General features: G+C 38.3%; 1 protein-coding gene across 2 annotated transcripts in view; it reads right to left on the bottom strand.

Annotated features, from left to right (window-relative positions):
- SLC36A4 (solute carrier family 36 member 4) overlaps nt 1-13,427 on the bottom strand; it is a 45,881-nt gene extending 32,454 nt beyond the window's left edge. The window contains exons 1-3 of one of the 2 annotated variants that reach the window (XM_082661160.1): nt 13,317-13,427; nt 2,423-2,546; nt 1,167-1,257 (exon numbers count right to left, since the gene is read on the bottom strand). In XM_082661160.1, coding sequence (XP_082517286.1) covers nt 1,167-1,257; nt 2,423-2,546; nt 13,317-13,368 — 267 coding nt within the window. In that variant the 5' untranslated portion in view covers nt 13,369-13,427. Of the gene's footprint in view, nt 1-1,166; nt 1,258-2,422; nt 2,547-13,316 lie in introns of those variants that run through there. The other variant, XM_082661161.1, reaches the window with a different exon arrangement.
- Nucleotides 13,428-14,506: the final 1,079 nt, after the last annotated feature.

Raw genomic sequence — 14,506 nt, 5'->3', positions numbered from 1 at the left:
AACATCGCATGGCAAATCTGTGACTATCAGTGTCTCACCATTATAAGTATATGCAACTATGAATCATTATCTAAATGACTAAAAAGCACTGTATCATCTGGCATTGTGGGCAATCTACTTCTTCCATAGATTGCTTGTTGAGAATTACGTGTGAGAAACTGTGCCTAGAAAATAATTATTTGAAAAAGTGGTACATAAAAATTTTCAAGTACTTATTTACTAAAAATAAAATGATGCCTGATTATTGAGAGATAGACAAAATGCTGCCAAAGTTTATTTTTATAATCAGAAACTTTAAAGTTTCTCTAAATTAGGGTGGACAAAGTCCAATGCAGAGAAAGATGATAGTTACAACTGTTGTTAAGAAAACTGGTCAGTTAAAAAAAGTTAAATATAATTTCACTACTTCATAAGTGAATTCTCCCCTACCAGGATTCTCTATAATTACAATAATTGGTTCTAACAAAACTTTGAATATTTGTTTTCAAAAGATATTGTTATTCCTAGGGGCTTCCCTGGTGGCGCAGTGGTTGAGAGTCCACCTGCCAATGCAGGGGACTTGGGTTCGTGTCCCGGTCCGAGAAGATCTCACATGCTACAGAGCGGCTGGGCCCATAAGCCATGGCCGCTGAGCCTGCACGTCCGGAGCCTGTGCTCCGCAATGGGAGAGGCCACAGCAGTGAGAGGCCCACGTACCGCAAAAAAACAAAAACAAACAACAAAAAAAGATATTATTATTCCTTTTCTTAACTATTATTCTTTAAGTCTGAAAACTACATATTTTATTTGGAATCTAAAAAACTATAAAATTTCACCAATACAAATACTCTATAAATGTTTGTTGATATGAACATATTACTTAAATTCCTGAAAATCCAAAAGAATAATAAGATATAACCATATCTGGAAAAATCAAATAGTGATTTAGGATCTTTCTGTCAAATATTATAAATAAGTAATTAAGTAGAAGTGAAAAGAGTAATTAACTCTCATTTTTAGATATTATTATCACAGTTCACATAATTTTATCAGCAACAGCTAAATGATTATCTAGTTGTCACCTGACCAGGTTATATTTGACTAGGTCAGATGTTAACTTGTAATTTTTGCTGTAAATTAAGACTGATAACTGTATTTTAACTAGAGATTACAAAGATGAGTCTTACCACTATGCCTGCATTTTTTATTGCCAGTGGAAGTCCTAAAAGACCAGTTCCAATATTTCCCTTAAGAAGATGCATAAGAGTTTGTACAAATCTGAAAAGTAAAAGTTGTAAGATTTAAACATTTTAGAACAAAAGCTATTAAAATCACATGACCATGGTTTTAGCATTAAAAGGGAACTAAAAATTAATCTAGGCAAGGAATCAAATTAACATTTCCATTCAACCAGAAGTTGAATGAGCCAAAAGTTATATTTGGTTCAAGTCCTATCTTTGCTACTTAAAAGTGGAATACAGAGGGTTACTATGGAGATTAAATGAGTTATTTAAGTGAAAGTATTTTTGTATTTATTAAAGTAATAAAGAAAAGGTAATTTTCTCATAAGATTCTTTGCTGCTATGATATTCAGAACAATGTTGAAGACTATATACAGCTAAGCTGGTAAAACAGCAATTTGTTGCACTATCTATGTAATCATGATATTAAACATTGTTGATCTATGATTATCAACCTCAGAGGAAGTTAATTAAAAGAAAAAACATACAATTTCTAAAACTATGTGTATCATCAGGTAAGATAAATACTAATTAACTTTCAGACAACATGAACTCCCAAGGGATTTCACCTAAGAAAAGTTTCCAAGAGGCATTTGAAGGAGGTCTCTTGACCAAGAAAAAACAAATTAAACTAGGAAGAATAGCACAAATTTTTATCTTATGAAACAAAAATGCTTGCCTAAAAATTTTTTTACTTTATTCTTTTTTGATCAATTAAAATGTTACTTTGCTTAACTGTTAAATCACTATTAGAATAATACCTTATTCAAATCTATTCATGATGACAAAATAACAAAAAAAGTTTAAAAAATGTTCCACTGCTTCCCTGGGACCATGACTTTGTTTCATACCATTCACTCAACATAAAGAAGTGTTTACTACCTACTTCCCACGGTCTAACTCCTAACCATTTCAGAAGCCCCTTCTCTTAAAATTTCTCTTCCTCTCAATCTGATCTCCCTTCTTTCAAGATCCATAGCATTTGATACATATCATCATTTTAGTAATTCCTACACACGGCTCTGTAATTTAGATGTGTTTCTTCCTTCCCAAATAGACTATAAACGCCTTGAGGGTGAGAACCGTATCTTATTCATCTTTGTGTCCTCTGTAGTATCTACTTAAGTGCCTGGTCCATAGCAGATGATTACAAAATATACACTGAGTGAAAAGAGAAAATGACATTTAACCTTAACACTTACGAAATACCCTCTTGACCATCAAGCTGGTAACGCTTCTGAACAGGCAGGAGTTCTTGCTCGTGTTCTTCATCTGATGTCCCATCAAAGTTTTGCTCATTTATTAAGGGTCTCATTATATCCATATCTTTAAAAAGAAAAAGTGCTTCACTACCATTTTAAAACTTGGCTTAAAGCTGGTATAAATAACAGTTTTAATAGGACATGCCATTTGTACGCATCTTTACTATTTCCACCCTAAGTTAATTCACATTAATACTTTTGAGTTCTACCGTATTTAGAAAGAAACAACTAGACTCATTTGCTGGATATTTGGTTTGGACTAAGCAGTGCAAAGTGAAAAGCATAAGTATTCAATGCAAAATGTTTTCTGTTTTGTCTACCTGAGGTTTATAGTAAATGATGATAGAATTACGGGGTGAAAAATGTGAAGAAATAATAAAATGAACTTCCATCTCTTGTTAGCTTCAAATCATACTGAGTACATAAATGGTAATCATATTTTTATTTATTTTTATTCTTAAAAATTAAAAAAACTTTTTAACTGAAGTAGAGTTGTATAATATTATATGTTACAGGTGTATGTATAGTGGTTCACAATTTTTAAAGGTTATACTCCATTTATAGTTATAAAATATTGGCTATATTCCCCATGTTGTACAATATATCCTTGTAGCTTATTTTATATCTAATAATTTGTACCTCATAATCCCCTACCCCTATATTGCCCCTCCCCACTTCCTTCTCCCCACTGGCATCCACTAGTTTGTTCTCCATACCCGTGAGTCTGCTTTTTTGTTATACTCACTAGTTTGTTGTATTTTTTAGATTCCACATAAGTGATATCATACAGTATTTGTCTGTCTGATATAATACCTTCCAAGTCCATACGTGTTGTTCCATACGGCAAAATTTCATTCTTTTTTATGGCTGAGTAGTATCCCATTGTGCATACATACTACATCTTCTTTATCCACCCATCTGTTCATAAACACTTAGGTTGCTTCCATATCTTGGCTATTGTAAATAATGCTGTTGTGCACATTGGGGTGCATGGAGCTTTTCAAATTAGTGTTTTGGGGTTTTTTGTACATATACCCAGGAGTGGAATTGCTGGCAAGCATAATTTTAAATGCTTTAAGAAGATTATAAAGCCATTCCAATCTTTAAATTTTTAGTACCACAATCTATTCTTATATCTAGCAATTTTTAGCATGATTTTGCTCCTTCTGAGGAGAAAGATAACACTAGTCATCACTGTCTGTCTTGTTCTCGTAAAATTCACTAAATTCAAATTTATTGAGATGACTGACATGCATTAGTAAGGTCTGAAGTATAGGATATTTTAAAGAAGTGAAAGTTTGTTCCATTCAAATACATACAATAAACCTACGTAACAGGGAATTGGGGTAACCTAAACGATTTAGTTGGAAATGACTGATTGACATAACTTTCTAAAACTTATTTTGTAATAATTTCAAACTTACATTAAATTTGCATGAATAGTACAAAAAACCCTCCCATGTACCCTTTACAGGCTCAACAAATTTTAACATTTTGCCATGTTTTCTTTTTCTCTCTCAAATGTTTATCACTTGTTATTAACTATTTGAGAGTACATTACATATATCATGCCATTTTACCTTATCACTAGCATGTATTCCCTATGAACAAGAATATTTTCCTGAATATTCACAGTAATCAAGTTCAAGTAGTTTAATATTGATCAATACTTTTACTTAATCCACATTCTATTTTCCAGTTTCATCAACTGTACTAATAAGGTTCTCTTAGTAGTTTTTTTTTTGGATCATGTATTGCATTTAGTTGAGCTATTCTACTAGCTACCTTTGCCATTTTATCTTTTATGGTGCCCTTAATCCTCTTTTTTTCTTATTCTTTTTTTTTTTTTTTTTTTTTTGCGGTACGCAGGCCTCTCACTGTTGTGGCCTCTCCCGTTGCAGAGCACAGGCTCCGGACGCGCAGGCTCAGTGGCCATGGCTCACGGGCCCAGCCGCTCCGTGGCATGTGGGATCTTCCCGGACCGGGGCACGAACCCGTGGTCCCCTGCATCGGCAGGCGGACTCTCAACCACTGCGCCACCAGGGAAGCCCATTCTTATTCTTTTACTATCTTGTTTATCGGTTTTAAATGGTGTCCTCTGACTTCCACCTATACAACAATTAATGGTCTAATTCTAATTTGCCTTTCTGTGTCTCTTATTCTCTCATCTTTCAGTTGTATTCTTTCTATCTACTTTGGCAATTTACAAAATGCTTTACATACTGTTGTTCAATCATGTCACCACTCATGTCTTAGACTTAAATCTACAATCAATGTGTTAAATGCTTGTGATCAGTCCTCTGCCAAAGTTTCCTCAATCATCCCTTTGCTGGAAGAAGTTCATTCTCCTGTAGAATGTGCATCAAAACCACCTGCAGGGCTTGCTTAAACACAAATTGATATACTCCATGCCAAAGCTTCTGATTTTAGCAGGTCTGAGGTGGACCTGAGAATATACATTTTTAACAAGGTCCCAGGGGACTCTGATGTTGCTGGTCTGGGGACTATACTCTGAGAACCACTGCTCTAGTAGATTGCTCAGGAAGGACTCATGAGCTCAGTATTCCCTGAATTTTTGTATGTTTTAAACTATATTCTATAGCCTTGATATGAAGGACAGCTAGACAGAATATCCTTGGCTCACACTTTCTACCCTTGAATTTCTTGGAAAATGCTGCTCTACTCTTACTTTACCTTGTATGCTATTCTTGAGAAGTCTTATGTCAGACTAATTTTCTCAGCCATTACATAATTTGTTCTTTTCGCTTGAGGTCCTGGGGAATCTTCCCTTGTTTTAAAAGTCTAATGGTTTTATTATATGTCTTAGGGTTGAGCAGTCTGAGTCAAAAGGGTACAAAGTAGGTCTGTTTGATATACAGATTTAGGTTTTCTTTATTTCTGGAAAATTTTCTTGGATTATATCTTTAAGCATTTGTTTGGTTCAAATATTTTGTTTTTCTTTTTTAGAGATTCCAATTACATGTTGGATCCTTGTTGTCTGTCTTCCATTTCAACTACTTTCTCTAGAACCCTTTTACTGTCTTTCTTTACCTCATTTAAATTCTTCTTTGAAATTCAATGACTTAAATTTTCATTTCAATATTTCCCTTAGGCACCTTGTAATTTATTCTTTATTTATGATTTCTCCTATTGCTAGGCATTTCATTGACAGGGATCCTAGTTTGACAGTATTTCCTTCTGTTAGCACAGTGAAGTTCAGTTTATTTAATGGATGATGTTGAGTTATCAGGGGTCATAGGGAGTAACTGGCATGTCTTCTGGTTCTTTTCCATTTCTGCAGAATCTTCAATTTCCCCCGTTACTTTCCTTCTTCTCTTTACTTCCAGGGATCTGAGGGGCATTTCCACTGCTTTTTTATCTCCTTCTCCTCCAGAGGCAATGTTTTGCTAAGGCTGCCTCCTCTATGCCTGCTAATGTTCAAATTCCTTCCCTGTATTCCTGGAATACAGGAATACCCTGTGTTCCTTCCCTGTGAATTACCAACTCCCCGACCTGACCTCTGTTTAGACTTTTAACACTTTAGTTTAGATTTTCTCTTTCTAAGGGAGATTTTCACTGTGCTTCTTCCAAGCCTCCTGCTCCCCCTCCTCTTTTCCACAGAGATTCTAAAGACTCCTCCTCCATTCTGCATATTTGCAGCAGTGACAGGAGCTCTGTTTGAAATTTTGTTTATTTTTCTATTTACATATTATTTGAAGTTTGTGGTATCCTTGGTCTCCTATTAATGCTATAAGAATAATTTCATGAATGTGTTTACTTGTGCTCCTTGTTGAATTAACAGGTTTTGGGGGAGGATATGTGAAGAGATTAGGATTTAGGCAGCTGCCATTATCCCAGTGCTATTTGGAACTCAGCACAACAGTTTTTCACAAGAGTAAAGTTATGCTTTAAGATACTGAAAGATTCTTTAGCTTTGTAATATATTTTGAAATCAAGAAGTGTGATCAGCTTTGTTGTTTTTCAAAATTCTTTGGGATATTTAAGGTCTTCTGTAATTAAAGCATTATGATATTGGCATAATGACAGACATACAGACCAACAGAACAGAATAGAGAGCCCAGAAATCAGTCTATGCAACTGATCTTCAACAAGGGTGCCAAGAATACACAATGTGGAAAACACAGTGTTTTCAACAAATGGTGCTCAGAATACTGGGTATCCACATACAAAAGAATGAAATTGGATTTTTATCTTGTACCATACACAAAAATCAACTCAAAATGGATTAAAAACTTACATGTAAACTTGAAACTGTAAAACTTCTACAAGAAAACATAGGAGGAAAGGTTTAGATGTTGGTTTTGGCAATGATTTCATGAATATGTCACCAAAAGTACAGTTAACTAAAGCAAAAATAGGTAAGTGGGACTACATCAAACTAAAAAGCTTCTGCACAGCAAAGGAAACAATCAACAGAGTGAAAAGTCAATCTAAGGAATGGGAGAATGTATTTGCAAACCATATATCTGATAAGGGGTTAATTTCCAAAGTACATAAGGAACTCCTTCAACTAAAGAGCAAGAAAAACAAAAACAAATAAAAAGAGAACCTAATAACCTGATTAATAAATTGGCTAAAGATTTGAACAGACATTTCTCCAAAGAAGACATACAAATGGCCAACAGAAAAAATGCTCAATATCACTAATCATCATGAAATGCAAATCAAAATCACAATGAAATGTCACTTCATATATGGTAGGGTGGCCATTATCAAAAAGCAAAAGGCAAAAAAGCAACAAGTAAAATTAATTTTAATAACATTTTATTTAACCCAATATATCCAAAATATTATCATTTCAATGATAATGTAATCAATATAAAAATTATTAACAAGATATTTTACATTCTATTTTTCATACTAAGTCTTAGAAATCCAGAGTGTATTTTACAATTACAGTATATTTTAATTCAGACAAACCATATTTCAGATCAGATACACATATGGCTAAAGGCTACCATGCTGGACAAAGTAAAGTTTTGTGCAGAGGCGTGACATGATCTGATTTATATTTTACCCAGGATTCCTCTGGGCCTATCTTTTCATGTAGAAAATGAGAGTAGTAATTTCTACCTCACGGGGGTTTTGTGACAGTGAAATGGGATAATATATATGAAGCATAGAGCCTCGTCCTTGGCACATAATAAGTAATCAATAAATATTAGTTTTCTTCCCCTTCCTACATAATGAAATATTGGAAAAAAATTTTGCTTTACAGGATTTTAAAATATAAATCTGACGTGAATTTAATTCATTTACCACTAATAATAATTCTGAGCACTTATGCGCTACAAACGGTGCTATAATATTGAGTATGCATACAGACAAAATATGTTATACCAGACAGAAGGAAATTGAGACTAGTGAAGGAGACAAATACTTAAAAACCTAACATTGGATAAGCTTTAACAGAGGTAAGAACATATGAAATAAAACAGGAATACTCATGCAAAGTAATTAAAAATTACAAAATCCAACTTACATTACACATAAAGTCTATTAGTTGCCAATGTCTTGCCTTTGGCCAAATATTGAATTGGACAGCTCTGAAAAATGCTTGTGATTACTATAGTTAAGAATTAACAATGCTTTATATGGTGTTAGAGAATGTTCTGATTTCATTCTTTTACACGCAGCTATCCAGTTTTCCCAGCACCACTTATTGAAGAGACTATCTTTTCTCCATTGTATATTCTTGCCTCCTTTGTCACAGATTAGTTGTCCATAAGTGTGTGGATTTATTTCTGGGCTCTCTTTCTGTTCCATTGATCTGTATCTGCTTTAGTGCCAGTACCATACCGTTTTAATTACTGTAGCTTTGTGGTATAATCTGAAGTTGGGAACTGTGATTCCTCCTGCTTTGTTCTTTTTTATCCAGACTGTTTTGGCTATTTGGGGTCTTTTGTGTTTCCACACAAATTTTAAATGTAATTGTTCTAGTTCTGTGAAAAACGTCATTGGTATTTTGAAAGCGATTGCACTGAATTTGTAGATTGCACAATGGAATACTACTCAGCCATAAACAAGAATGAAATTTTGCTATTTGCAACAACATGGATGGACTTGGAAGTCATTATGCTAAATGAAATAAGTCAGACAGAGAAATGTAAATACTGTATGATATCACTTATATGTGGAATCTAAAAAATACAACAAACTGGTGAATATAACAAAAAAGAAGCAGACCCACGGATATGGAGGACAAACTAGTGGCTACCAGTGGGGAGATGGAAGGGAGGAGGGGCAATAAAGAAGTAGGGAGTTAAGAGGTACAAACTATTAGGTATAAAATAAGCTACAAGGATATATTGTACAATGTGGGGAATATAGCCAATATATTATAGTAACTATAAGTGGAATATAATCTTTAAAAATTGTGAATCACTATATTGTACACCTGTAACTTATTTAATACTGTACAGCAACTATATTTCAGTTAAAAAAAAGAATTAACAATGCCTTATAAAATAATTAATCAATGGATATCAAACTACCTAGACAAAATTATTTCTATTTACAAATAGAAAAATATAAATGAATAAGAAGTACTAGCTTCATTCAATATTATAAACCATACATTATACACCATATGTATACATTAATGGTGCATACAATTGGAACATTCTTAGGCAGTGCTTTTTATGCTCTCTTATGTTGCCCAGGCAATTGTTTCAACCTGAATTTTCTAACCTAAAATCAACCTAAATTTCCACCTGTTGTCAGAATAGAGAAAAATCACATTCATTTAGCAATATGTATTGAAACCTTTAAAATGTTTATCCTTTTCACCAAGTAATTCCACTTCTGCAAATCCAGTATATGGAGAAAAGGATTTCTGCACAAAGATCTTAATCAAAACACTATACTGGGGCTTCCCTGGTGGCGCAGTGGTTGAGAGTCCGCCTGCTGATGCAGGGGACACGGGTTCGTGCCCCAGTCCGGGAAGATCCCACATGCCGCGGAGCGGCTGGGCCCGTGAGCCATGGTCCCTGGGCCTGCGCGTCCGGAGCCTGTGCTCCGCAACGGGAGAGCCCACAACAGTGATAGGCCCGCGTACAGCAAAAAAAAAAAAAAAAAAAAAAAAACAAAACCACTATACTGAAAATTTGGAAACAACCTAAATGTGCAACAATCAGGAAACTGCTAAATTCACTACAGCAGTGGTCCCCAACCTTTTTGGCACCAGGGACCGGTTTCATGGAAGACAATTTTTCCACTGACTGGGAGGGGGAGGGTGCAGCGATGGTTCAGGCGGTAATTCAAGCGATGGGGAGTGGGAGATGCAGCTTCACTCGCTCACCTTCCAGAGGTCCCCATCCTCTTTGAAATGATGTGCAGACCTTAAGGAAACCTGTATCTTAACAACTCTACCAGTGCTTTTCACACAGACACCCCATTTTTTAAATTCTTTTTAAAATTAAATAATATTTGGTCATTGTAGAAAATCAGAAAATATAAAGATAAGCAACATTTTTGAAAATAAAATGACCTCATCACCTAGAAACTACTGCTGGCAACATTTTAGAGTATACACAAACACATACACTCACTCCAGTATATTTTCATTCAGTCCATGGCTTTAAATATTATCTTCAGGATGATGACTTCCAAATTCATATCTCCAGCCGAGACATCTCCCTAACTCTAGACATAAATCCACCTGCCTACTCGACATCTACACTTTCATATCTAATAGACATTTCAAACTCAGCATGCCCCAAACTGAACTCCTCATCTTCACCACCAAACCTGCTCTTCCTGGCTTAACCCATCTCAACTGGCTATGGATTACTGTATAACAACTTATCGCTCACATCAGGATGCCTCAGTTCTAGGCAATGTGGGCCCTTCCTTACAATTGCTTGAGTATCCTTGCAACATGGCAGCTGCCTCTCCCCAAGTAACTAATCCAAAAACGAGAGCCTGGCACAATGCCTTTTAGGACCTAGCTTCGAAGTCAAACATCATCACTTCCACCATAATCTATTCAATAGAAGCAAGTTACTAAATACAGCCCACACTCAAAAGGAAGGAAATTAAGTTCCTCCTCTTGACGAGAGAAACATCAGAGAATCTGTAGACGTATTATACAACAACCACAACATCTCATCTGATGGCAATTTCATTCTTCTAGACACTCAGGTCCCTGGAGTTATCCTTGTCTCTGTCTCACTCTCACCCCTCATCTAATCTGTTAGGAAATCATTCTCATTCTACTTTAAATATATATCCAGAGTCTAACCATTTCTCTCCACTCCCACTGCTGCTACCACTACTGCTGTGAAGGACATGTACACCTGTCTCCTGAATTGCTGAAATACCCTGCTTCTACTGTAGCCCCGTACAGTGCACTCTTCACACAGTATGATCCTTTTAGAATTTAAGTCAGATCATGTCTCTCCTCTGCTGAAACACTGCACTGGCTCCCCATTCTCTCAGAGCAAAAGCCAAAGGCTTCACATGGAACTGCAAGACCCTACATCAGAGGCCTCCAACCCCCAGGCTGTGGACCGGTACCGGTCCACGGCCTGTTAGGAACCAGGCCGCACAGCAGGAGTTGAGCGGCAGGTGAGCAAGCAAAGCTTCATATGCCGCTCCCCATCGCTCCCGTTACTGCCTGAACCATCCCCCCACCCCACCCCCCTCACTCACCGGGTGGAAAAACTGTCTTCCACGAAACCAGTCCCCGGTGCCAAAAAGGTTGGGGACTGCTGTCCTACATAATCTGGCCTCATCACCACCTTGATCATTCTGCTTCAGCCTCCTTGCCCTCCTCACTACTTCTGTCTTTACTCCAGCTGTTCTTTCTGCCTAGAAGAGTCTTTCCTCAGATATCCACTTGACTAATTCCCTCACCTCTTCCAAGCCTTTGCTCAAGTCCTACCTATTCAATAAGGTCCATTCTGACTACTTTATAAAATGCTATAAACTGCCTAACTCCCACGCTCTCTCCGGATTTCCCTTACTCTGCTCTTTTTTCCATAGCACTTTTAGCCTAATGTACTTTAAATTAACTGATAATTGTCTTTACTGTTCATTGTCTGCTTCCTCTTACTAGAATATAAGTTCCATGAGAGCAGGAATCTTGATCTGTGTTGTTCACAAATGTATCACAGTTGTATCCCAAATGCCTAAAGCAGTGCCTAGCACATAGGAGAAGCTCAACAAATATGTGTTGAATTAATGAAGAGACATAACTTTAAAAAATCAAAATAATTTAGAAAACTTTTTCAGTTAGTAAAAATACATACGGCGAACATCTTCCCACATGACTTTAAAGGGCTATTCAGTATATGACTACATGGCTATATCACAATTTACCTAAACAATTTCCTTTAATTGGACATTTAGATAGTCACCAGCTTTTCACATTTATAAATAACGTAATGAACATCTATTGATATGTTACATGACTTATTTCCTTGGGAAATATTTCTAGAAGTAGAAATGCTGAGTCAAACGATGTGTGCATTTTTAAGGATAAGTATATTATACTGCTTTTACCAGCAATGCATGAGAATGCACATTTTCCCACCTTTAGCATTCTGCAAGGCACCTTGAAGAATGCAAAGTAGGAGGGAATTTGCCCCATCCATGTTGGAGTTCTGGTAAATTCCCACCTCGAATTTAAAACAGATAAACCTGGATTCCTATCTGGGTACTGCCATTAATGAGCTTAAAATTATTCTATCTATAAAACAGGGATAATAATTGCACCTACCTCCCCATTGTTGTGAGGATTAAAGGAAACAAAACATATGTCAAGCATTTACACTGCTCGACACAGTAAACATTCAATAACATGTTACGTTTATTTCTACCATTACTGTGACTTGAAAGAAATCAACTGCAAAGTGCCCTGCACATTATTACAGGACAGCAATCTGTTACTATAATAAAGTATTTCTTTAAAGCTCAACTTCTTTTTTAATCATTTAGCAGCGAATTACAAATATTCCTAACACAATGCATCTAACTGGGAGGAACAATATTATTACTACCTCGATCTCTATTTTTGTTTTACTTTTGACAGCTGGAAACCATAAACAAAGTTTCGCATTCCCTGTCGCCAAGGAGACAAGACACCAGAGGAAAGCAGGAAAACAAACTCTGCCAAGTGAGCCAACTACACGTCGTATCTCAGTCTGGTCAGCACGTCCCACTCGCCACTCCTGGGGTGGCAGACGGTAAATTAAGGATTCACCAGGGATTCCGAACAGGGCTGCCGTGTCTGAAAGGCCAAACCATGGCAACTTCCTTAAAGCATCGTTGGAAAAAAAAAACAGTGAGAGTCTGCGAAGGCTCTGCATTGCCTTTGAAACGTACACCAACGCACGACAACCGTCAGCGCGCGCTCGCGCGCGCGCGCGCACACATACACACACGTACATTTTGACGCCCTCTGTAGGGCCTAGCTTTTCGCCTGACCCAGCTCTCATATCGGACAACTCGTTCCTGTGCAGGTGCTGACTCGGAGGTCAGTCACCTCCTAAGCCTCGGCTCAACCCAAATGTCCCAGGGAGGTCTGCTTTGATGGTTTTACATTCAAACCTACGCCAGACCCACAACCCCAAGAACCCTGACCCCCAAGAAACCCCAACAACGACCGGAAAGCCACTCCGCGTTTCTCCCTGTCTAGGGACAGGAAACGCGAACCCTGACGCGTGAGGCAGGGTGGGCGGCCGCGCAGGCGCCCGCACCGCCCCCAGACCCCCGGTCGAGGCCGAGTGCGGGCTCGGGGCCTCGGCGCTTCCCGCGGACGCGCATCCCTGCGCCACGTCGGCCAGCGCCCCCGCCCGCGCCCAGCACCCACCGAGCTCTTCGTGCCCAGCCGCCTCGGCCGCCGCCGGCGCCGCAGCTTCCATCTCTCGGGGGTCTCCAGGACGCCGCCGCCCCGGGACGCGCGCTCCTGCCGCTGCGTGGCCAAGGCCTTCCCGGCTGAGCGGCAACCGCGCCCGGCCCGGAGCACCGCACCCGCTCGGCGGGGAGCATGCGCAGTGGGGCGGCCCGGCCCGGCGGAGGCGCCGGGGCTCGAGGAGCCTTCCTGGGGCGTTGGGTTGCGGCCAGTGAGCAGCGCTCGGGGTAGAAGACCCGAGTGAGAGGAGGTCCGGCTGCAGAAGGGCAGGGTAACGGGAGAGGAGGGACGTTTTGGAGATAACGGGGGGTAGTAACTTAGAGCTGGCGGAGACCCAGGCCTATAGCTCCCTGGTGGGGATGAGGGTGGGGAGGGTGTCTTTACAGATGACCACGAGCTCAAATTCCAGGACGCCATCTACTTGCAAGGCTTTAGCATTCTGCAAGGCACCTTGAAGAATGCAAAGTAGGAGGGAATTTGCCCCATCCATGTTGGAGTTCTGACTACTTGTTTTTCCGTCTCTATGCCTCTATTTAGAGATAGAGGGTGCCCTCAAGTAGCGTTTCATTTAGTCAGATAGTTTCACTTTAAGGATTTTTCAGTGCCCTTCAGATACTTGACGTTAGCCGCAGTGTTGAAAGGAAATTAAGGTTAAGAGTAATTATACTGATGCAGTGTCAAATATTCTTAAGCACTGTACATGCATTGTCTTATTTAATTCAGATGACAAGCCTGTGCGATAATTCTAATGTGTATATCCATTTTACAGATGTGGGAACTAAACGCACAGAGCTAAGTAACCTGTCCAAGGATAATAAAGTAGTAAATGGCAAAGATGGAATTCTGTCTGCAGCCAGAGCTGGGGCTTACAATATGCAGCTGGCCCCTCAGGTGGGTACATCTGAAGCAGGCTTTTGGATAGAATGAAAGTGCTTTAATTTTGAAATTGCTCTTTTTTTTTTTTTCATTTCATAGTTCTTTAAAGCCAGGACATAAGACTTTTTCTTTTTGTCCGTTCTATTTCAGTAGGGTCTTCTGAGGAAAGTTGGTTTGTTGTTGTTGTTTTGATGGGGGGTTGTGTGTCTGATTTCTAGGATCACTGATATAACTACATGGTGATAGTGATAAATATTTAAAATGCTAAGATT

Source organism: Grampus griseus (genome assembly GCF_964374135.1).
Source record: "Grampus griseus genome assembly, chromosome: 8".
NCBI classification, from domain to species: Eukaryota; Metazoa; Chordata; class Mammalia; order Artiodactyla; family Delphinidae; genus Grampus; species Grampus griseus.
This window is presented reverse-complemented; position numbering and strand designations above follow the sequence as displayed.